General features: G+C 35.3%; 1 protein-coding gene across 1 annotated transcript; it reads left to right on the top strand.

Moving 5' to 3' along the window:
• Positions 1-18,741: 18,741 nt before the first annotated feature.
• On the top strand, positions 18,742-25,547 carry LOC130809675 (uncharacterized). Its single transcript, XM_057675436.1, has one exon. The coding sequence runs from the start codon at positions 19,062-19,064 to the stop codon at positions 19,533-19,535; it is 474 nt and encodes a 157-aa protein (XP_057531419.1). The 5' UTR covers positions 18,742-19,061; the 3' UTR covers positions 19,536-25,547.

Below are 25,547 nucleotides of genomic sequence, written 5' to 3'. Positions count from 1 at the left end.
AATAAAGTCCTCAGAAGTGGATTTTATTGGCCTTCTCTTAGGAGTGATGCAAAAACTTTAATCCTAAGGTGCTCCAAATAACAATTCTTCTCCAAGATTGCCAAAAAGCCCACAAGTTACCTCACAACAATACAATCCGTATTACCGTTCGATAAATGGTGAATGGATCTCCTTAGTCCATTTCCCCCAGCAAAGGGTCAAAGAAAATTCATCATCATTGCCATCGACTATTTCTCCAAATATGTTGAAGTAGAACCCCTCAGCACAATAACGGATAAACAAGTTTGCCAATTTCTTTGGAGGATCATCATAACCAGATATGCTATTCTGCGGGTCATTATCACGGACAATGGTAGGCAATTCATAAGTCGAGGTACGATTGAGTATTATGATAAGTTTAACATTCAAATCAGATACATCTCAGTGTCACGACCACAAATGAACGGGCAAGTTGAATCTGCCAATAAGGAAGTTCTTAATGGCATCAAAAAGAAAATAAAAGGGGCAAAAGATACGTGGGATGAAGAATTATCAGGTATACTATGGGAAAGTCGTACCACAGTCAAAGATGCCACTAGTTACACGCCATTTTCCCTTGTCTAAGGATCAGAGGCAGTACTTCTAGTAGAAATTGGAGAAAAGGATAAACTTGGATTTTCTCCCAAAAACAAGAGGGAATGCACTCTTAAGGTATATAGCCCAAAAGCAAAGAATGACTCGTCAATTCAATCGACATGTCAAAACTAGTTGAAAGTTGGGGACCTGGTTTTGCGTAAGATTGAAGCAACGAGTAGGATCACAGAGAAAGGAAAGCAAGGAGCCAATTGAGATGGCCTATTCAAGATTACCCATATCATCAAACCTGGTACATTTGAGTTGGAAGACTTGGAAGGAAAGAAGTTGAAACGATCGTGGCACGCTGACCACCTAAAAAAGTACTTCATTTAACAAGCTTACCAAGGGGCATATGGTCATTAATCATCAACTTCACATCAACTTGTGTTTGGGTTTTTTTCGTGTCTACTTCCCGCATCATCAACTTCAAATCATCAACGTAGGTTTGCTTCACATCATCAACTCGTGTCTGGAGTTATCTCAAGTTTTCCGTATCATCGTTATCATTGTGTTCAGTTTTCCGTATCATCAATTGTATCAGCATTATCATTGTGTTCAGTTTTCCGTATCATCAGTTTAAGTTGTATTAGTATTCAATTTTCCGTTTTATGTGTTCAATTCAGTGTTCAATTTTCCGTGTTATATGTTTAGTTCTTCGTATTACCACGATAAGTTATCAGCATTCAATTTTCTGTTATATCGCTCTATCTACTTTGTCTTACGTTGACAGTTGCCCGCATTAACTTATTCAACATTCAATTTTCCGTAACACTAACAATGAATTTGATATTCAACAGTTATGTACATGATATTCAATATTCAAAATTCAAACTATGCCACACCATCAACTTAGTTATACGATAGGCTAAGTTGCCCGTATCATTGAGTTAGTAGTCAGGGATGGCCACGGAGCGGGTTACCCGGAACCGAACCGGTCCCGAACCGCTCGGAACCGGAACCGTTCGCGACAGGTTCCGAACCGGCCCGAATCGCGGAACCGTGAAACCGCCGGAAAAAAAGTTGCCGGAACCGTGAAACCGCCGGAAACAAACTGCATGAACCGGACCTAAGAACCGCGGGTTGGAACCGGAATCGGGATCGGTCCGGGTGAACTGGCCCAACGGTTCCATATAACCGGAACCGGGACCAGTCCGGGTGAACCGGCACAACGGTTCCATGGAACCAGAACCGGGACCGGTCGGGGTGAACCGGCCCAGCGGTTCCATGGAACCGGAACCGTGAATCTAACCGTTGAACTAGCCGTTGGGGATTTTTCTATAAATACCCATCACTTTCAATCATTTTCATTCACAACTCATCTCTTCTCCTACTCTCTATACTTACTCTCTCTAGTTAATTACTTAATTACGAAATTATTCTCTTAATTACATAATAAGTCTTTTAATTATTTTTTTAATTTAGTTAATTACATATTTATTTATTTTTTAATTCTATTATTATTTCAATATTATCATGCCTTCTTTTTTGAAAAAAGCCTCTAAAAAAGTTACTAAAGTGGAAAAATCATTGGGAGGTTCTAGCTCCAAAAGAAAAGTCACTTCAACTCCGTCTATATCAACAACACCTTCGATTAGTAATTATAATTATGAACCAAATTATCCAGAAGGGTACGACCAAGAATTACACAATTATGCAGAAGAAGTGGAAAGAGAAATACAAATTGATGAAGAACAAGAAGAGGAACCAACGACCCCTACTGGGATACATAGATCTCGACAGTCATCAACAAGATCACATGAAGAACAACTACAACAACAACAACAAAGACAAGCTCGTGGTAAACGAGTCAATTTCCAAACTATCGGTTAGTTTTACAATTTTATTCTTCAAATTGATTAAATTCTAAATTATTATTTATTTATATATTGTGGTATTTGAGTCTATCTTTATATTTAAATTTAGATAAAGATGAACCAGTAAGACAACCTTTTCCGGCAATGTCACCTCCTAATGATAGGGCTGTTTCACATGTGTGGTCGTATTTTACAAAAGAACCAACCGAAAATCCAGATGTTTTCTTATGCACTTGTCAAATTTGTGAAAGTCAAGGAATAAAGCCCTTAGTTTCATACAATTTTGCCATAGGTAAATACTTTTTTAGTTTTTTACACATACATTATATATTCATATTTTATAAAAATTTATTTATTGTGTTTTGTGAATACGTATTAGGTGGTGGTACGGGATCTTTTAACAAACATTTGGCAAAGAAGCATGGAATCACAAAAGAAACTCATGCAGCAAGCGGCAGCGGGACCACAAGTGGAAGCCAACAGTGGGACATTCCCAGCACAAGTATGCCTTTTAAATATAATCGTAATGATATGATTGATGAATTTTCTAAGTATGTAATTTGTGATGAATTGCCATTTAACCATGGTGAAAGTAGGGCATACGAGCGTTACACTAGAAAAACTTTGCAACCACAATATAGAGCAATCCCTAGGAGCACTCTTAAACGACGCACAATTAAATTATATGAAACAATGCGCTATGAATTAGTAGAATTTTTTAAATCTTTTAATGGTAGGGTTAGCGTAACAACTGATATTTGGTCTGCTCCCCCACATTTAGAATCTTATATGTGTGTAACAGCACATTGGACAGATCAAAATTGGATTATTCAAAAAAGAATAAATGCTTTTGAGGCAATGCTCGAAAGACATACGAGTAAAAACATAAAATACAGATTAGTAGAGATATGTAGATAATGGAACTTATTAGATAAGATATTTTGTTGTTCTACCGATAATGCAACCGCTAACATTAAATGTATGGAACTTTTGTATAACGAATCTGCATTTAGTTTTATCCTTGGGGGTAGATTATTACACATACGTTGTTGTGCTCATATAGTAAACTTATCTTGCCAAGCAGGTATAAAACAATTAAGTGATTTATTAAATCCAATTAGAGACATAGTGAAGTGGCTTAGAATTAGACATATAAAGAGACGATATAAGCAATTATGTGACCATTATCAACTAAAAAAAGTGTATTGGTCATTAGATACTCCTACACGTTGGGGCTCAACCAACGATTTATTAAGAAAAGCGATTGCTTATCGTCCAGTTATAACATAACTTTATAGTGAGTGTACAGATAGCTATATAACTGATGACACATGGGAACTAGCTATAGGTGTACATAAAATATTAGAAGCGTATGACCACGCAACTAAGATTTTTTCATATGTTTACGAACCAAACGTCCACTTAGTAATAAGTGAGTGTATTACTATTTTTTATCATCTTCTTAAACATACGCATGATGATACTAATCCCTATTTAAAGCCAATTCTTGCAGATATGATGGATAAGTGGAAGACATATTTTACCGATTTTCCTTTTATTTATGGAATTGCAACCATTTCAGACCCATATTTTAAGACAGAAGTCCTTACTAAAGTAATTGGATTTTACTTCCAATCATTAGATCGCCCGCCTAGTGATATACATAATTATATTGGAACTTGTAAAAAACTTTTAGCAGAACTTTATGATTACTATGCTAGTGTATATAACCCAAAACGCGATACGTCTAGGCGTGCTAGCATCTCGGCACGTCCCTCTTATTATAATTTCTTAATAGCTAATATAATGAGCCAAGATGATAGTTTTGTAGGATCATCTTCTTCTTCACCCTCCACTGCATATTTAGAATTAGATAATTATCTTAAACATCTCATTGAAATTGACCAAGGTAGCTATAATATTTTAGAGTGGTGGAAAGAAAAAGCTATAAAATTTCCCATATTATCGAGAATCGCAAAGGATATCCTTGCAATTCTTGTTTCTACGATTGCGTCGGAGTCTGCTTTTAGTGCAGGTAGAAGAGTTTTAGACGAAAAGAGATCTCGTCTTGCTCCACATAGTATTCAAATATATGTTTGCAAGAAAGATTGGGATCAAGCGGAGATTCGAACACAAGGATTAAGGAATGATGATGATCAAGACGATGATGATGATCCATGGATGACGATGGATACATCTGCATCATCGTCAGGAGGAGAGTCAGCGGAAGCATCTAACCAACCAGATGATGATGACGAAGACGAATAGGATCCATCGGACAACGATAAATTAACATTCAACAACTACAAATAAAAGGTATGACAAAGAACTACGTGGGTTTTGATTCCTTCGGGATACGTAGGCAGCTTAGTATTCCTTTGGGTACTAGGTTCAAGTCCATTTTCTCCCTCTTTTTTTATTAATCATCTTTATCGACATTATCATTGATTCGTTTTTTATTAATTTATTTTTTTCATTCTTTTTAGTAAATATTTTAATAACGATGACAACTTGACAAGCAATGAATTTCGCTAATAATCAAGTAGTCATCAAAGGTACGTCCGCAATATTATAGTATTTTTATATTATATAAATATTTAAAGGAAAAATAAAAATGAAACCGTTGGTCCGACCCGCCCGTCCCGCGAGTTGAAACCGCCGGAACCGCCTCATGAACCGCCAAGGAACCGTTTGGAACCACCCGGAACCCGAACCGGAGCCGTTTGCGACAGGTTCCAAATGGAACCGGAACGGAACCGGCCCAACCCGGACCGTGGCCATGCCTAGTAGTCATTATTCATATGCAAAGCTTGTTAAAATCATTACCAGGATAGTCAAATAATAAAGAAAATCGGCAAAATAAGTTAGCAAAAATATGTAACGACTAGTTATAATTACAAAAGTTGATCAATTATAATTACAAGCGACACTAATGGTCAATTCAAAATATAGTTCAAGAATTCATAATTACAAAAATCCCGAGACACTAAAGGAGAATTACAGATCTGGAGGAAGGCCTACAAACTAATCAGAGCCTTGGTCTTTAGACGGATGCAGCTGCGACTCAGGTTGGGGATCAAGATGTTGAGGAGAAGGTGTAAACCTGATGATATCTTCAATGTTAGGCCATGGTTCATCACCCGCCAACTCTTCAACTAAGCCGCATAAAGCCTCTTTTTAATTAGAGAGAATCTTCGATAAACTCGAAAACTCTCGTTGAAGATTGAGGAACGAAACCTTTCCGCGGCCTTTGGAAATGGAGGATATGCCACTTGGATCTTTACAAGGTCAAGAGCCAGAGCCTTTCTTTCACGCTCTGGGTCCATCTTTTTTTTCCCATTCCCAGTGCTCCTCTTCATCTCATCCTTGGCTTGTTAGTACTTCGGAGTCCTTGTCAAGAGTCTTCTTCAGATTGACCAATGCTTCATCGAGACTTGACTAGGCTAACTCCCAAAGCTTATCGAAATCTACTCCTATCTTCCCAGCAGCTATCCTAAACTTCTCCAGCTCAACAAGCACCCCGCTGTTCATCATTTCGGAAGATAAGTCCGTTATGAAAGGAACCGCGGCATCTAACCCCAACCATTGTCGGGCGATCCAAGATTGCCTCTCAGAACGCAACTTATAGACCTTCACTGCATCAAGGATCCTCTCAAAGCGATCCATATCCTCATGAACCAGCTTAATGACTTGCTCGTTGTCTGAGACAAGGTTGTCGTGAACTTCCAGCATTTTTGCCACATCTTGGCAAATCTTCAACGATTGCTCGGAAGCCTGGTCTAGAGTTTGGCTTGCCAAGTCAAGATTTTCCTTGATGCGGCCCCTCCATCTCTTGGCCATCGCCAAGCACTCAGAAAGCTCCTTGCACTTGGCCAACTTCTTCTTTAGGCCTAGTTTTTCGGTCAACTCCGCCCTTAGCTTCTACAGTTCAACGCTTTGTGCCGAGACCTTTAAAGAAAGGGCGAAATTCTCTACCACCTGGGAGCGAGCAACTCTAGCTCCTACTCCATCCTCAGAAGAGCCTGTTATGTAAATGAAGTTAGGATTTCAAAAATTGAATATTTATGATATTGAAAGAAGTCTTATACTTACTTCGACGGCAGAGAAACGAGCTTGTCTCGTCCTCTCAACCGGGGGAATAGCCTCCAGATATTCCATATCTTTCTCGTTCAGCATATTCCGGGAAGCCCGGTTGAGGCGAGTGATTAGGTCCTTGTAACCTATCTCCGTGAATGCCGCATCGTCCCGGTGTGGATGGATGCGGCGGTTGTATACCTTTTCATATGATTGGGGTGATGTCTCACCTGACCTCTCAGCAACCCTCTTACCCTTATCCTGGGCAGTAGGTTTGCTTTTAAGACAGAACGAGCCGCCCCATTTTTCAACTCCTGCTAGCCTACGCTCAGCGATAGACATGACACTATGTACGATATTCAACCCTTGTGGGGTCAAACTCTCTACCTCTTCAGGTAACTTTTTCTCAGCCGGGGAAGAAGTTTTAGCCTTCTTCTTGGCTGTGCTCTTTTTGCAAGGTTTGCCCCGGATCTCTTCCGAGGGAACCTCAACATGTTTCCTCTTCTCCAAGAGGGACTGTGCCTCTTCAGTTGTAGGCGCGGCCTCTACCCTGTCCATTTTCGTCTTGCCGTTTTGCACGAAATATAGATCATGTTAAACCAAAAATACGGGAGAAACAGAATTCTAATTATGATAATCGTATTACCTTGCGCGGGGTAGGAAGAGGACTAGTGTCTTCAAAATGTTAAACTTGCTCATCAGTGTTAGATTTTTTTCGCAAGATTTTCCTTGGCGATGCCTCCATACACAAACATGATAAGTATGTATGTTGTCACATGTCAGTAAGAGAAGAGATCGAGAAACTTACGCTTATGTATTTTAAGACTTATCTCAAAAGCCGAAATAAGGTCTTCTATATCCAAGATATTTTTCTTGGAAATCCAATTATTATGTACATGGACTGCGTTTCGTCCTTGTTCAATGGCCATAAGGGTGTATTCTATTATCACCGCCTCATCTACTGTGCATTGCGGGACATTATTCTTAAATTTGTTCACTTTGGGTTTGATGTCAAAAGAAGTCTTAAACTTCCACGGCTGGAAATTGTATAAAAATACGAACTTAGTTCGGTAACCCTTTTGATTATCTGGGAGTTTCCCTACTTTTCTAAACCCTCGCCTGTGAGAAAATGTAATCCAACCAGCGCCGTGCTCTTCTGAGCTGCAGAGGCGGATGCAAAAGATATAACTAAAGGCAGTCAGGGTGGGCTTAACCCCTAATACTTTACATAAAATCAAAAAAGTCGTCACGCACCCCCAAGCGTTAGGGTATAACTCAGCTATGGTAACATTCAAAAAACTTAATAATTCCCGAATAAAGGGGTGTAAAGGAAACCTTAACCCTAACTCAAAAGTTGGGACATAAAAGACTATACAGTTAGGTGGTGGGAACCTAACGGTATCTAGGTTGGCCGGCTTGATAATATCAACACCGTCAGGCAGACCCCACTTGTCCACTACCGCCTTCCTTTTTGTATCCACCTGTCTTGTGGGCGCATCAATGAAATAATTAAGAGGACCACCATCTTCTATATAGAACGGAGGAGGTACTGCGACAACACTCTTTCTACCCGAAGATTCGTCATTGTGCTCCATTTTTGTATCTACATACAACAATCCGCCCAATTCAGGGTTTATTTTTGTTAGATAATTAGGGAGGAAAGCTACATCTACTTCTCAGGGAGCGGGATATCTTTTTTCAGGAGGGTATATAGGGTGTACAGATGATTTGCTCCCACTCCTTATTGGTGAAAAATACCGAGTTATATATATAGAAGGGTTCCAGTCCGAGTCATCCTCCACATCCACCTTAGTCTCTAAGGGAATTTTCCTCACAATACGGGAGTAACAGGAGTAACGGGAATGTTCATGTTAGCCGTGTTATCATCCATATTCCGGGAAGAACAAGAAAGTTAAACAAATTTTATGTGAAAAACTAAAAATTAATATCATGAAAAATTTGAAGATTATCAAGAGCAATTTGAAGATCTGAAGAACTTATTGAAGATCTTCAAAGAAAATTAAGATATTTAATCAAAATTCAAAGAAAATCGAGAATTTAAAGAAAAATTGAAGAATACCTTATTGAAGATCTTGAAGAACTGACAGAGAATTTGAAGAAATTTGTGGTCGTCAGAGCATCTCTCTCTAGCTTTATCTTTCTAGAATATGAAAATTCGAGAATTTGAGTCAATATAATAATGAGACTTTAACTTTGATTTTCGTATTTGTATGGTCAATAAATGCTCACTTACCAAATCACTATTCCTGCCAGAACAATATATCGGGAGGATCATGTGGCACTTGAGGCCTAAGTATTGTCTCCTTTTCCGAATCACAAGAAGGAAAGTGATTTGGACCCCCTTTTAGCCCAAGATTGGGATCTTGGGGCCAAAATTTTCAAGTTATTTTCCGTGTCCGAATCACAAGAAGGAAACCCCTTTTAGCCCAAAATTGGGATCTTAGGGCTAGAATTTTCAAGTTTTTTTCCGTGTCCAAATCAAAAAAAGGAAAGTGATTCGAACCCCTTTGAGCCCAAGTTTGGGATCTTGGGGCTAAAATTTTCTAAATTATTTTCCGTGCCCGAATCACAAGAAGAAATGTGATTCGAACCCCTTTATAGCCCAAGATGGAGATCTTAGGGCTAATTTTTCAAAGTGTTTTGACCGTGTCCGTCTAACAAAATGAACAATGATTTGGATATTTGGCTCATGATGAAAACATTGGAATTAATTCTTCTATCTTGACCTACATACAAGACGCGGCATTTCCCCGGAACTAATTATCATCAAATTACATTCATTCTTTATCGTTCCACAACCAGGCCGAGATATCATCAGCAGGATGAGATCTACCATTTATTGTACTTCAAGAGTAAATGTAATTCGGTCCCCCTTTAGGCAGGTCCTCTCCAAACAAAAGTATAATGATACAGCTCCATTCCGCAGCAATGATACGGCTCTTTCCCAGAATAATGATTTTGGTGCTGCAACCAAGGTGATTCAAATTGTGCTACGACTCACAATTTTCCGCGGCCGTGTTACGTGACATTGAGGCGGGCAATTCCCGTGACATTGACATTATATTTGATGATCGTTATCCTTTCCGCAAGAAGAAAGATGTCGCGACTCTATTAGTGGTTCCTTTTACATCATCCTTCATACGTGGGGCTAAATGTAATGGTAAAATTTAAATTTATTTATTTAATTAATTATTATTGTGATATTACCTTGATAACCCTTGACTTTCCGTTGACCTTGACTCTTATTCAAGGGGCTGTTACAACTTTTCATTTACCTTGCTTAACCAACATGTAAGTAACTTCCTAAAACCCTAAAGTAACTACCCACTCATCACAGTAACTAACCATGTCCTCCCCTCAACTGTCATGAAACCCATGAAGTTCAACCTATTCTCTGCAATAACTGCTTCTTCATTCTTATAAATAGAAGCTGTCATTGCCATTAACAACCTTAAGAAAAAATACCATACCGAAACTCTGCCAAAATCCCTACTCATCATCATCTTCATCAACCTACCTAAATACAAACAACCACTATCCTTATATCTATATTCTTGCATTCAATTTATTATCGTTAATTTATCGATCTCTCATCTCCGACCTGACTTGAGCGTTTGAGGGGTTTTCTGGGAGATCACTCCCCGGGCAAGGCTAACGTGTTGTGTTGCAGGACTTCAGGTCACTCCCACGGAAGGGCTACGTCTCACTTCCATCTCATTGACCATTGACTATGATAACACTTCCACTTCAGATATTTCAAGCATCTCTAGCACTTCCTCGTTTCATAGTCGAAACAAGTAATGAATTGGAGGGAGTATAATTTTTACCTTACGCATCATTACATAACAAGTTTATTTGGAATTAATATTTTTCATGTTTACTTTTGTCATGTTATATACATTGAAAATAAAACTAATAAAAAATTATTTCGAAAATAAATAAACTATAATATATAACACAACTTACATGTGCAAACCATTACATCATAATTCTTGTGTATTTGAACTTTAAGAGACGACAATCATGTACCATTATCAATTGAAAACCTCACACCAACAAGTTTTACTATGTAACCATTGCCACCATGTATATCTAATCCATCATTGAAGTTTAATAATTTATAGGTGAACCTTAACGAAATTTTTGTAAAATATTAATAATGTTTTAATGAAAAAGTTTTGTTCCAATAAATTAGTCGAATAGTGTACTAGCCTCCTTAACAGACATCGTGTATAAATATACTAATATAACACTACAAAGAAATATGTCGCAATGAAGATGAGATTAGAATGTAAAAATTTTAGGAGTACGTATTTTCAATAACTATGATTATCTTTTATCTAATTTTAGGTTTAATTTATTAATCTATGACATTATGCATTAGCACAAAAATAACTTTTTTGTTTGGCTTCTTGAGTTGGTGTTTAATAAGAGGAATCAAAAAATCCATACATAAATCCAAAATAGCATTGTTATGCCAGATGAGTTGCAATATTACAACTGACGCCACAAGTCCTCTCTTGTGTCGGTTGCAAGAAAAACGACGCAAAAGGTATGATGCAAAAAGATGAAAAAAACAAAGGGGATTTTCGAATGTGTTCCTTCTAAACCGACCAAAGAAGCCTTGCATAAAGCCATAATCTTTGGGGTTTTATGCATCATTTTGTGAGAAACTGACGTGAAAAGCTCTTTAAAAACTTATACGCTAACACTAGGCAAAAAATACACTTCATATCGTTATAACTCTTGTTGTTCCTTTATGTTACTTGCTCCATTTTCACTCTCTCAACTCATTTCTACCATTTTGGCTTCTATTTGGTATATCTTGTTGAGTTTTCCAATTAATATTTTAAATGTTGTTTTTATACTTAATTTTTGTGGTTATATGCTTTGGTTTTTTTGGTTGTGCTAAATATTTTAGTTTTATTTTCACTCTATTGCTCTTATATCACAGATATGTTATATTTTTCGTTGAATACTCAGTACAACACTTGGCGGGTGCTTTTCTTTATATATAATTTGTCTGCATGGTCATGCATGAAGCGTAAATGCATCATGATATCGTTACTAATCAATGGGCCTTAGAAACCTAGAACTAACATTGATGTAGATTCTAAACTACTCATTGAAGATTTAAGTTGCGGGATAATGGTGTCTTGGTGTATGATTCATGTAGTATAACTTAATTAAACTTAAATGCATTGATTTTGTTTATGATAAATCAGTTTTCGACGTATGTGATCTGGATTTTACAACCTTTATTAATAATACCGCAAGTGCATGACGTAGTATAGTACATCAACAATTATGGGTCTAATCCACATGGAGTGGTGGACATGGCAATAGTTTCTCAATCAACTTGTATGTTCAAACACGTATAATATCATGATAAGGGGTGAAAACAACTAAAGCAAGCAATAAAAGAACCTGAGCAACAACTAATCACAATATAAGTAATGATGCAATGAACTAAAAAAGACGATCAATAAGATAAAGAGGCAAACACTAGATTTTTTTTTCATCAAAATAGTTATTACTAATCTTCAACCTATGCACATTGATTTGGGTTACGGGGAAGAATGCATTTAGATACTAGGTGTTCTCTCTCGAGCAATAAAAACATCCTAAAACATGCTCAAATACCTATCTTATGGAGCAAAACACATCTCAAGACATGGAACACATATTTTAAAATTCCAACCAATAATCCACCTATTCTCATGGAGATAAAATGATCTTTAAGAGTAGATTATCAAAGGAAATCAATACTCAACTTCAATCCAATTACACTACAATAATAGCAAAACCTATCTCAAACCATATACCACATATAAAAACTAAGGTTAAAGAAAGCAATTACACTAAATATATAGTGACAAGTCCTAGCTTAAGTTAAATTGAACTACTCATTCAAATGAAACTTATAAACATACTAAAGGGAATGAATTTTTAAAAAGAACTTGAAATAACTAGCAACAACAACTAAGCAATAAAGTAAAGGGGATAGAGATTACTAGCTTGGGATCAATTAAAGGAAGATAACCAAGTGGAAGATAAAGAACTAGATAATCTCATAAATAATCTAAATGTTTGATAGAATGCTTCAATAGATAGTTGATTTAATTCTTACTTATTAAAAGGGTACATAAATGTATCCATGGAATTATCTCAAATAAATCACTAATTTTGAAAATTAAATTATTCAAAATAGAATAAAAAAAAAAAGCCAACTAATTAACAAGACAACATATTATAAACTCTATGTTTAATATCCAATCTAATCCAATCCAATAATTCAAAATAAAATCAAATTATTTTATTCCAAGCTTTAGCCTAAAATTTAATTAGGCCTTTAGACTAAATTATTATAGGAAGCTCAAAGAGTTTTTCTTGATTTACAAGTGGGACAGTATCAAATTTAAATTATTATAGGAAGACAACGTATGACTTCCTTGTCTCCACCAATGTGGGACAATTCAATACTTGGAATTGTTATTCTCAAGCTAAAGAAAAGTTAAAGAATTAAACCATTTTAAAATCATATTTAGTCCAAACTATCAATATGGGATATAAATCAATTTTTATCATTATAATTAGGAATTTAGACTTTTAATATTCAATATTACTACAACATAATTTACTTTTAGTGAAATATATTTAGTAATATTTAATTTAAATGTCACTACTTCAAATTTTGATAATTTAAATTAGTTATAAATTTTGCTAAAATTTCGATAAATTAATAATAATTGATATACTATAATTCATTTTAAATTACTAGAGTTTCAACTTGTTTTCGATTAATAATCGGTTGGAGTTTACAACGGATAAGTTAAAATTTGGTTCGAGTTTACAATAGTTCGAATAAAAATCAGTTCAGTTAAGTCAGTTTTAGTCGAATTGAGGTCGGTTTCAAGCATAATTTGGGTCATATATGACTCGGTTCAGTCACTATTAGGTTCGGGTAACCTCGGTTAACTGTCATATATTAGGTTCGGGTAGCCTCGTTTAACTGTCATATGTCGGTTATTAAAATAGGTTGCAGTTTGGGCTCAGTTATCCATTTTCGGTTAGTTCTGGTTAGGGATGGTCATGGGGCGGGTCTGGAGCGGGTCTGGCCAGACCCGGACCCGGACCCTTTTATTTTTTTTGGATCCAGAACCGGATCCGGACCCTAAGGGTCCAAAATTTTCAGACCCAGACCCGGACCCTACGGATCTGACAGGGTCTAGTGTCCTTAATGGGTCTTATACAAAGCTTCTTTGATTTGTCAAAATTGAACCTTTTTCGAGTCTTTTTATATTTTTGTAAGCAACTTATTATCGTATTACAAACACTTGTCACAGAAAGTTATCAATCGATACACCAATTTAACAATTCATTTCAGTACCCAGAAACAAGTCCATAATTAGTATCACACTCCGTAAACTTCCAAAACCATTAGAATTAAACAATAAACATCATAATTGAAACTTTAACTTAATGCGCAATCAAATTATTTCAGTACCTAAAAACAAACCAAAATTAGAATATTGCCGCCTCCATAATTTCCAAAACCATTAGAATTAAACAATAAACACTGTAATTAAACTTTAATCTCGGCGAGCAATCAAAGTATTATACATGTACAACAAATGTGCAAATATCATCAAAATTTTAACAAAAATAAAAATAAAAATAAATAAAAATAAAAATAAAATTTAAAAGTTTAGGGTCCGGGTCCGGGTCTTCACCTTAGGACCTGGACCCGGACCCGTCAAATTTTTTTTGGATCCAGACCCGGACCCGAATCCGATAGGTCTAATAAATTAAGACCCAAACCCTTAAAAAAGGGGTGGGTCCAACAGGGTCCTGGACCCATGACCATCCCTAGTTCTGGTGCAATATCGGTTTGGGTAATGTTAGTTCGATAAACCAAAAAAAAAACACATTTTCGGGTCAGATAACTTTTAGTTTCGGTTCAGATTTTCGGATCGGGTCATATTTGAACAACTCTAGTAACAACTCATAATGAGGCGGTCTCTTGTGACATTTTGCGAATCAATATATCAATTTTGATGATTGTCCTAGTAAATTCTTCTGCTCAATTCACTTTGATTTTTCAACCATCTCAATTTGTAAGTCTAATTCATTTATTTGTTTTTCCACATCTTTCTTCAAATCATCTTCAATCATTCTCGCCCCTTTTTATTTTTAAGTCTCTTGAGCTAAAATTTATTATTTTCTTTAGGATTCACTAACACAACATTAAAAAAGTCATCAAATTTTATATAAGGGAGTTTCATAAAAAGATATTTCCAAAGTCCAATTTCAAAACATACTTATTTTAATCTAATATGAATATTTTAACAACAATTCTTACTTAAGACCGTCTTTTGTAAAGACGGCTCTCAAAAGCCCAAACCAAATCTAATTTATGTTAATTTTTTTAAAAATAAATTGACGCGCGCGTCTAAAGTAAAATATGAAAAATCACATAATATATTTGAGGTTATAACAACATTTATTTGGTATAACATAATATATTTGGTGTTATACCAGCATATATTTGAGGTTTATGACATAATTTATTTTGGATTATAACATAATATATTTGAAGTTATAACAATATACTCCCTCCGTTCTTTTAAGTTTTTCCAATTTAGGTTTTTCACACTTATTAAGAAAAACAGAATCTTTTATTGTAGTGGGTATTATTTTAATTAGATAGTAGTGTAAATTAATGATTGTATTGAAAGTATGAGAGAGAAAATTAAAATAAATCAAAATTTAAAGAACAAAAAAATAATTGCATTTAATTGATGAGAGAGAACCTTGCAAATACATTTGGAGTAACATACCCACTAAATTTTCCAAATTAGGAAAATTTTGGTGGGTTTTCTAAAAACAAGGAGGGAAAATGGAAAAATCTAAAATGGAATACAACTTACTTATCCATGAACAAACAATTGCATTGGGCAATTTTTAAGTACATGGATTTATACATTAAATCAATCTTATCAAAGATTACAAGTATTATCATCAAAAAAAACTTCCAAATCCTGTTTTGGGAGTATATAAGTTGGTAAACTATAATCACAATCATCTTCAAATGTGCTTCCATATTGCACAACTTTAATCAGAATCATCATCAAAAAAAACCGTCCATATTATCTGCTGAAATCCCAAAACACCAAAACAGTTCAAAAGAATTCAACAGAAACAGTAACCAATCACCCACCAAATATAAGCAGGTATTGCATACTGCATCACAACCTTATTCATGGCTTCAGGAAGTGAGGACGAAATCGAGGAGGCATGGTATTTTGGATCAAGCCAATATGATCCTCAATCAAGCTCAGAATCAGAGTAAGAACCGGCAGACATGGTTGAGCAGCAAGGAGAACAACACAATCATCATAAGCCAAGGCTCAGTAGTGAGATGAGACATTTAATATTTCAAGAGATGCTCTCAATGCAAACAAGCGACTCATTACCTTATGGAACATTTCAAAGAATTGCAGAAAAATATGGTTATCATAATAGAACCATAAGAAATTTTTGAAAAAGGGCAATAAAATCAAAAGAAGCAAACAAACCATACATCGTTGATTCAAAATACAAAAACTATGGAAGGAAGAGAGTTGTGGTGCCTCCAAACGTTCTAGAGTCTAGACCGATGGGGGAACGTACATGTATAAGAGATGTTGCAATTTGTTTAGACTTGGCACCATCGACCGTTTGGAGGTTAATTAAAAGAGGTGAAATTAAGACTCATTCTTCACCCGGCTTTAACCGATGCCATAAAATTGAGAAGGGTGGAGTGGATTTTGAGTCTCATCCAAGAAGATAGCATTCAAAGACATCTAATATACAAGGGAATGTTTGATTTCATTCACATTAATGAGAAATGGTTTTATTTGACCAAAAAAACTCGAAGAGTTTACCTTGCACACAAAGAGAAGATCCCGCATAGGGCAACAAAGTCATTTAAGTTTATACCGAAGGCCATGTTCCTAGGGGCGGTTGCTAGGCCAAGATGGAGTCCACATGGTCAATGCAATTTTGATGGGAAAATAGGAATTTTTCCCTTTGTTAACAGGGTTGCAGCCGTGAGGGACTCGAAGAATAGGCCTAGGAGGTCAATTGAAATTAAGCCAACAGAATCGATCACTCAAGAAGTTTATAGAAACATGCTCATCCAAAATCTCATTCCGGCAATACTAAGAAAGTGGCCAAATGAATGACCTTCAATCATTTTCATTCAACAAGACAATGCAAGAGTGCACATTACAAATGAAGATTCAATATGGCAACAACACAACAAGCAAGGTGGGTTAACCTTCATTCTTACACAACAACCCCCTAATAGTCCAGATTGTAACATCTTGGACTTGGGATTCTTTAGAAGCATTCAATCATTAATGCATAAGAAAATGTCAAAGAATATGACAAAGTTGATTAGTGCAGTTGAAGATGCATACGCTGAACTTCATCCAAAGACATTAACAAATGTCTGGATTTCATTGCAGCACCACTTAAATGAGACCAACCTCATTTTGGTAAAAAAGTTGAAGAAGATAAAGGGAGGCTTAGAATTCAAGTTCGAATTCCGACACAGCTACTTAGGGAAGCTGTTGCTTTTGTGAATCAAAATAGAAATCAGCAAGCATCACAAATAGTAGCAGAGAATGAAGATGTGACATAATTATCCAATGCAATACAAGAAGCATATGATCAAGCAATCGAGGAGACACAAGGATGAAATTTTTTGAACAACGCCCCCAGTTATGTTATGAAAAATCATCATTAAAAATATTTCTTTAACAATCTTAGGAGCAACATTTTGCAAAACAAATCTGAAATCAATGGTTAATGTACATGTTTGTTAATGGCTTCATTTTATTAGTGTTATCAGTAACCAAAAAGTCCCCTGTTTCATCATAGAGGTTGTTAATCCTCTCAGACTATAAACAATCATAAAAAATGAATGAATGCCACCGAACATGCATATAACACAGTGACTTTAGATGTTTAACAAAAGCTACTCAACTAGGAATTTAAAGTCATTTTTTCAGAATATGAAATTTATAAGAACTCTTGATAACAAATCATCATTGGGGCTTCAAGATCAAAATGGAACCAAATCATCAAAAAAATCAGAATGTTCTCAGCTATGAACATCAAAACATAACCAAATCATCAAAAAATTAGAATGTTCTCAGCTATGAACATCAAAACAGAACCAAATCATCAAAAAATCATGGGGCATCAACATCAAAACAGAAACAATTATGAACATCAAACAAGAACAAGCCAAAAAATCAGAAAAACCCAAATTCGCCCAACAACAAACAATTTCCAGAATTCAAACAAAGATCAAATGACATCCTAAAGCCCAAATTTCCGATTGTTCTCTGCTATGAAATTAAAAAACATAAACAAATTGCCTTGCAATCATCAGTAACGTTTCTTAGGGTTTTTTTTTTGCCCTAGCAACAAGTACTTCTTCAGGAGTATCAGGAACCACCAAATTTGAGTCTTCTTCATCAGAAGGACTTGAAGGAGTCATTTTAGTAGGAGAATCATACACAAAATTAACAATCTTCAAAGGAGGATCTTTTCCATTAAGGTATGAATAAGAAATAGGCTCAGAAGATATAGTGTCCCGATACTGTGAACATGCATCATCTTCTTAGACCATCTTAAAATCTCATTTGAGTATGAATGTGGCCGGCCATGTAAGGAACACGAACATAAATCCCCATAATCACAAAGGCCATCATAAAGATAACTAGGATTGATGAAGAACTAGTAGATCTCTTGTTTTCTATACTCAAAAATCAAATTAAAAGAAAGCTTTGAAGAAACGTTAATGGCGATTGAAGAATAGGGGGTTGATTTTAGAAATGAAGGCCAAAAAAATCAACTTTTTTGTAAATTAACATAATAAGCTGGATGTTTTAGAACCGTCTTTAGAAAAGACGGTTTCTCAAGAGAGAGGCCGATATTTTAATTAAAATAATTAAACTATTTAGTCCAATTTAAAATCGTTTAAATAAGAATATGTAGATGTATGATGCGTATCTTCATCTTTAATCGGCCTCTCAAGAGTCGTGTACATTGGGCCGGGCTTAATGAGTGGTATTTTAGTAATTATCTTAAATATCAAGGGCATTGAAAACTCAAACACAATATAAATACCCAACCATCCGTGCTCTCATTTCTTTCTATTGCACTTTCTCTCTCTTCTTTCCTCAACTCCAATTTTTTTCTTCCTTTCTATCTCTTCTATTTACCTCTCTCACTCGTCGTTTTGTATCCTGGCCCACCATCTTATTTTTCTCTCTCCTCATGTTTTTTTAACTGTTTTTAAAAATCCTTATTTTTCTTAATAATTTATTTTTATTTTTTTTTGTGTTGTAAAATTACCGTTGTATCCAGAAAAGGCATTTGTCTGACGCAATTATTCTTCCTTTAAAACCCTCTAAAAATAGTGAATTACAATTATACCCTTGTAAAATAGCTGTAAATAGAGAGCATAAACGGACGGTGAGGATGAATCACACAAGCCGTAGTGCTGCAACAGCCACACGAAAGCGCAAAGATAGAGGAGAGATAGAGAATTCCTCATTTTATAATCACAAGGCTAATTACGGGAACTCACACAAACCTCTTTTATCATCAATATCTGGTAGTAACAGTACGACGTCGTTATTGTCATCAACATCAAGGATGGTTGAACCGGGTTTAAATTCAAATATTCCTAATTCGTCAAACCGTCTATTAGCCGGGTACATGGCTCATGAATTTTTAACTAAGGGGACTTTATTTGGGCAGAAGTTTGACCCGGCTCGAGCCGAAGCTCTTCCTGTATCAGCCGCTGAGCCGAAGAGAAAAGCACCCATAGAACCGGGTTCGATTAAATCGAATCGGAGTTATGCTGACGTAGCGCAACTGCTCAAGGCAGATGGGACCCATATCCCAGGTATCGTTAACCCTACACAACTTGCTCGGTGGATCCAGATGTGACCCGATGTAAACCCGGAAATCTGAATAATTTAATTCGGGTTTCCACGTGGAGGATTCTCTTTCGTCTGTCATTAAATTGAAACACACAACCAGGTTAGCGAATTTTAAATTATAAAAAACCCCTCAAAACCGTATTTCTTTGAGAATGAAACTACTCGAGGGGATATACCGGTTTGTTTTTCTTCCACACTTCAATGTTGATGTATTTGGAAGAGAAATGTAGTGGTTTACCTTTTATTTGAAAATTTATTTTGTTATTTTTGCTAATGGAAAATTTATAAATTATAATGCGACTGAATGTAAATGTAGATGTAATATTAGTATGTAATGCTATTGCAAATTTGCAATTAAGGTTTGGTTTAAGTTTTTAGTTACTGAATATTATCTGGGCTTAATATTTTAGTGATATTTATGTTCTAATGGATCGTGATTGGTTAATGCATGTGGATTTCATATTTTATAATGTAGTTATGGTGAAAAAATGAATGCTACATGCATGTGGTATGACATTTTGATGAATACGCTATTTTAAATTGTAGATTTATAGGTTATAAAAATTAGATGATTTATGATAGACGAAGGTTTTTTTAGTGTGATAATTTGCAAAATCAATGAATAATTGCTGAGTCTTGGGTTCTTATAGAATGCCATGACCATATGTGATTGTGGTATTGATTACTTGATTTGGATGCATCAGGAACGAATCCTAAGTGATTGTGCTGGATTTAGTATACTTTTATGGTATACACTAAACGGTCACTTGTATTGTGTATAAGCCCGGACACCGTGAGGCATGCCTTATACTTTGGTTAAATACGCCAATAATAAAAACTTTTAGCTTATAGGCTTCATGTTTTAAGGTCGTCTCACCGTGAGACGATCTTATAGAAGACGGCTGGTATGTACTCCCTCCTATTCATAGATAAAGGGACAAACTCTCGTTTTTCTCAAAGGGCATTGATATTTATATGTCGTTGTGTTCTTATAATAAGGGTAAAATGGTAAAAAAAAATGACAAATAGAAATTGAACATAATTAATAAATTGACCCAATAAGAAAATGTACCTAAATTAATAAATGGGAGGAAGTATTATATATATTGTTATATTGCCTTTATTCCATTTTTGATAATGTCATGGGATTAAACAACCCCAACAGTATTTGATGGAATTTACCTTAACCAAGGCCCAAAAGCGAAATGATTCATATGCATTAGTTGGGATTATGAAGGACCATTTTTGAAGCAAAGAACTATCCATCAACCATATGGCACTGATGTTACAAAGCCTATCCAACCATATTGGAATATTATAAATACCCTCATTGCCATATCTCGGTGGAGAATGTTAGAATTTTATCTTCCCTCATTGATGTATTTAATAGCAGAGTTTTTTTGATGTATTTAATGGCAAGTTCACATTGAATATCTTGGGGGAGAAAATTGTGTTTTATCTTATCTTGTTGATAAAAGGGCCCGCTGATGAAAAACTATGTAGGGCAGGTTTAGCAAGAGTTCAAGCCATGCACCTACAGTATGACCCATTGAGATCGATGCTAGAAGGGATTGATGATGAAACATGCTTCAAAGCCTTAAGCTTAAGGAAGGTTCTAGATGAACCAAATATCTATGCCCCTAAGGAAACATTAAAAGGGGAAATATTACGAGCTCATGAATTTGTAAAAGAGGAAAGAATCACGCCTCCTTCGGTAGATCTTTAACCACTTTCTCTATCATTAAAATATGCATATTTAGGTGAAAAAAAATTTATCCAAACTAAAAAAATACCCAACTTGACCATTTAATCGTATGATTAAAAATTTCAAAAGTGTTCTAGGATATTAAATTGATGACATTACCGATAGTCCGGTATAATTCCATCTTTTTGCATGCATAGAATATTTCATAATAATGATCATGCACATGTATAGAACCTCAAAGATTGAATCCTAACATACGAAAGGAGGTTCAAAAATTACTTGTTACAAGCATAATATGCCCTATCTCGATAGTAACTGGGTTAGCCTCGTGCATGTAGTGCCCAAAAGGGTAGCATGACTGTCTTTAAGAATTATAAGGAGGAATTTATATCTATTAGGATAGTTGCGAGTTGGAGAATGTGCCTAGACGATTAGAAAATTATACGAAGCAACCCTCAAAAACCATTTCCGTAACTTTTCATAGACCTGATGTTGGAACATTTGGCAAATCATTCATATTTTTCTGATCAGATAGATACTTTGAACTATTCCTATCCACTCTGATGATCAGGAAAAGACATTCACCAATCCCTAAGGGACCTTTGTATACCGAAGGATGCCATTTGGTCTCTACAATGCACCATCACGTTTAATGATGCATGATGGTTATTTTTTTGATTTCGTGGAAGTATTATGGATGATTTTTCTGTATAAGAGACATCTTTTGAGGCATGATTACACAACCTCAAAAAGGTGCTCCGTAGGTGCAAAGATACTATCTCACTCTAAACTAGGAAAAATGTCATTTCATGGTACTACAATGTGGTTTTAGGTCATGTCATTTCTAGTAGGGGCATTAAGGTGGATATGGTGAAGGTTGAGGTTATAGAGCGTTTGCCTCCTACACCGATGTTAAGGGAGTAAAGAGCTTCCTTAGTCAAGACGATTTTTATCGGAGGTTCATAAAGGATTTCTCCTAATTTGGTACACCTCTAATCGAGCTTCTCGCTAAAAATGCCATGTTCTTGTTTACTAATGATCGTCTTAAGGATTTAAACATATTGAAACAAGCTCTTATCTCTACTCTTATCATCCAACCTGCAGACTGGAGCCTCTCCTTTGAAATCATGTGTGATGCAAGCAATTATGTTGTGGGGGTTGTTTTGGGTCAAAGGAAGGATAGAAAGTTGCATGCCATCTATTATGCAAACAAGACATTAAACCCAGCTCAGATGTACTATGTAACAACGAGAAAGGAGCTTTTGGCAGTAGTGTTTGTTATAAAGAAGTTTAGGTTTTACCTATTAGGTTTAAATGTTATTAGCACTGATCATACAACTTTGAGATACCTAATGACCATAAAAGAGTTTAAGCCTCCCCTGGTTCGGTGAATTGTATTGTATCAAGAGTTTGATTTAGAAGTTAAAGATAAGAAGGGTACGGAGAATGTTGTTTCGGACCATTTATGGTGTCTAATCTATGATGATGGAACAGGTTTGGAAGCTTCAATTGATGACTCATTTCAAATGAGTACCTATAAGTAGTAAGTATGTCAAGTGTTTCATGGTAAGCTTATTAAACTAACTATTTGGCAAGTGGAATCATTCCAGATAGATACTCATCTCAACAAAAGAAAAAGTTTTTGTATAATGTTAAGAGACATATTTAGGAGGACCCACTTCTTTATAGATTATGTGTTGATGGCGTAATAAGAAGAAGTGTTCCACAAGAAGAAATTCCCTTCATTATCTCTCATTGCCATAATTTTCCCTGTAGTGGTCAAGTTACTATATTAGTACCTTCAAAACCGTCGAAAAAAATCCTTTAAGTGGGTTTTACTGGTCTTCCTTGAGAAGCATGCTTATATTATATATCAAAAAAAAAAGAAATATCTCAAGAAGGAATGAAATGTCAGTAAACGACATTCTTGAAATTTAAGATTTTAACGTGTGGGGAGTGGATTTCAAGGGATCATTCCCATCTTCCTAGGGGAATAGGTATTTTTTGTTAGCGGTAGATTACGTGTCAAAAGATGTCCCGTATATAGAAAAATCATGTATAATACTTCCATGATATCGGAAAAAATAGCCATTATGCATCATTGGAATGTGGCAGAGCATTGTAGAGGCCAAATGGCATTCTTTGGTATTCAAAGGTCTCAGAGGGACTGATGAATATTCTCTTTTTAGTGATCTCGAAAATCCAGAGTATCTATTTAAATAGCAAAAATATGAGTGGTTTGTCAAACGTTTTAATATCTAATCTATGAAACGTAAAGGGAAATGGTCTTTACGTGTTGCTTTGTTCAATTTTCTATAGTATATGCACATTCTCCAATTCATAGTGCCACTTGCACGAGGCTAGCCCACTTACTATCTGAGATAGGGCAGATCATGCTTGCTTCAAGTAATTTCTGAACCTCCTTTCTCATAACATCTTTCATGTTAAGATTCAATGTTCTTTGAAGTTCTATACATGTAGTATGTGATGTATAATCTAAAAGGTAATCTAAAAGGGATTAGATTAACAAAAAGGGGCTTTCCAAATGTTACAAGGTTTTGAAAAGGAATGTGTTTGGTTTAGAAGGTCTAGGTATGAAATTAGAATGATTTTAAGGGATTTATGTGGGTATAATGTCGAATGGGAAAGATTGTTTTGGCTTTGACAGAGGTTTCAAGATTTTTAAACAGGATTTTCAAGGTTTTGAAACACATTTCAAAGGACTGTTTTTCTGATTTTTTTTATATTACGAAAATAAAAGAACAAATTAGGAACACTCACTACATTGTCATGATTCAAGGATATGCAAGTAAGGAACACTCACTTAATATTGCTAAAGTGTATTCTAAATTTGAGGAACACTCACTCAAATTAATTATACAAATTAGTATGTTTGAAACTCTCACAAATTCACTAATTTCTTCAACGATGAGAAATTAACCTCACTATTGGAAAAAATTCTAGAAATAAAATCCTTCACTTGAGTACAAAAAATCAAGTAATTACATTAAACATAATCAGAATTGTAATAAACCCCTTTCGAATTCTACTACAAGAATTACATTCTTCTTTATTAAAGAAAACAAAACATTCATACTAATAAAACCATAAAATTAAACACCTTAAATTCCAACCATAGAAAGATAATAATTCGTCCCCTGTGATGCTTGAGATCCGAAAACTCTTGGTTGCCATGGAATGCTTCAAATCTTTTGATATTCTTCTTGAATTCTACCATTAAAGATGAACATGAACCAACCATATTGAAGGGAATGAAGGGCCGAAATAATTCAACCGTAATGAAGGAATATTTCAACAAATTACAAAGGATGGAAATAATTCTGCTGTAGTTTGATCTGTCTGCCAAGACCTTGAGATACAAATCAAAGCAAGACTCGTAATGAAAGGACCATGTAACTCGTAAAAATCAAATGATGACTCTTCAAAGGATTTAGCTACGATTATGTCTTTAAAATGTTCCTAGACTGATTTTACATCAGTATGATCATTATCAAGAAATAGTCTATGCATGCAAAACGATCAATCTTCTTTCACGTTCTATATATGTAGTATGATCATTATCAAGAAATATTCTATACATGTAAATAGATGGAGTTATACAGGCAATGTTATCAATTGAATACTCTATAACACTTTTGAAATATTTAATCAATGCAATTAATTGGCCAATTCTTTAGTTTGGATAAGTTTCATTTTCACCTAAATATGCATATTTATTTGATAGAGGAAGGGTTTGAGATTTACTTGAGGAGGTGTGAATCTCTCCTCTTTCACAACTTCATGAGCTCGCAATACTTCACCTTTTCATGCTTCCTTAGGGGCATCGACTTTTGGTTCATCTAGAACCTTCCTTAAGCTTGTGGCTTTGAAGCATCTTTTATCATGGATCTCAATGGGTCATAATATTTTGGGTGCATTACTTCAACTCTTGTCACTTTTTCCCTACATAGTGATTCATAAGCGGGCCATTTCATCAACGAGGGAGGATGAAACTCAACGTTCTCCTTAATATTCAGTGTTAGCTTGCATGACTTCAAGTCTTGTAAGCTTTTGGATTGTGAGACTCATCTAATTTTGCTAAATTAGGTAAGCAAGTTAGACAAGAAATAAGACACATAAATCTGAAAAAGAGTGAGAGAGACAAAGTATTTTTTAATCTAAAATTCTAATTTGGACAATCTTCATCAAGAGGTTCGATGAAGGAGAAAATGTGATTAAATTTGGCTTATTTTTGAGTACGTCATTGGCGTATTTTTTAATCTAAGGAAACTGAATTTGGTGGTTCGATATGTT

Source organism: Amaranthus tricolor, chromosome 1 (assembly GCF_026212465.1).
Source record: "Amaranthus tricolor cultivar Red isolate AtriRed21 chromosome 1, ASM2621246v1, whole genome shotgun sequence".
NCBI lineage: Eukaryota > Viridiplantae > Streptophyta > Magnoliopsida > Caryophyllales > Amaranthaceae > Amaranthus > Amaranthus tricolor.
Note: the sequence above shows the minus strand (reverse complement) of the source record. Positions and strands in the feature narration are given on the sequence as shown.

Excerpts from the sequence above, each read along its gene's own strand:
- LOC130809675 (XM_057675436.1), top strand. The coding sequence starts at position 19,062 with ATGAATCACACAAGCCGTAGTGCTGCAACAGCCACACGAAAGCGCAAA.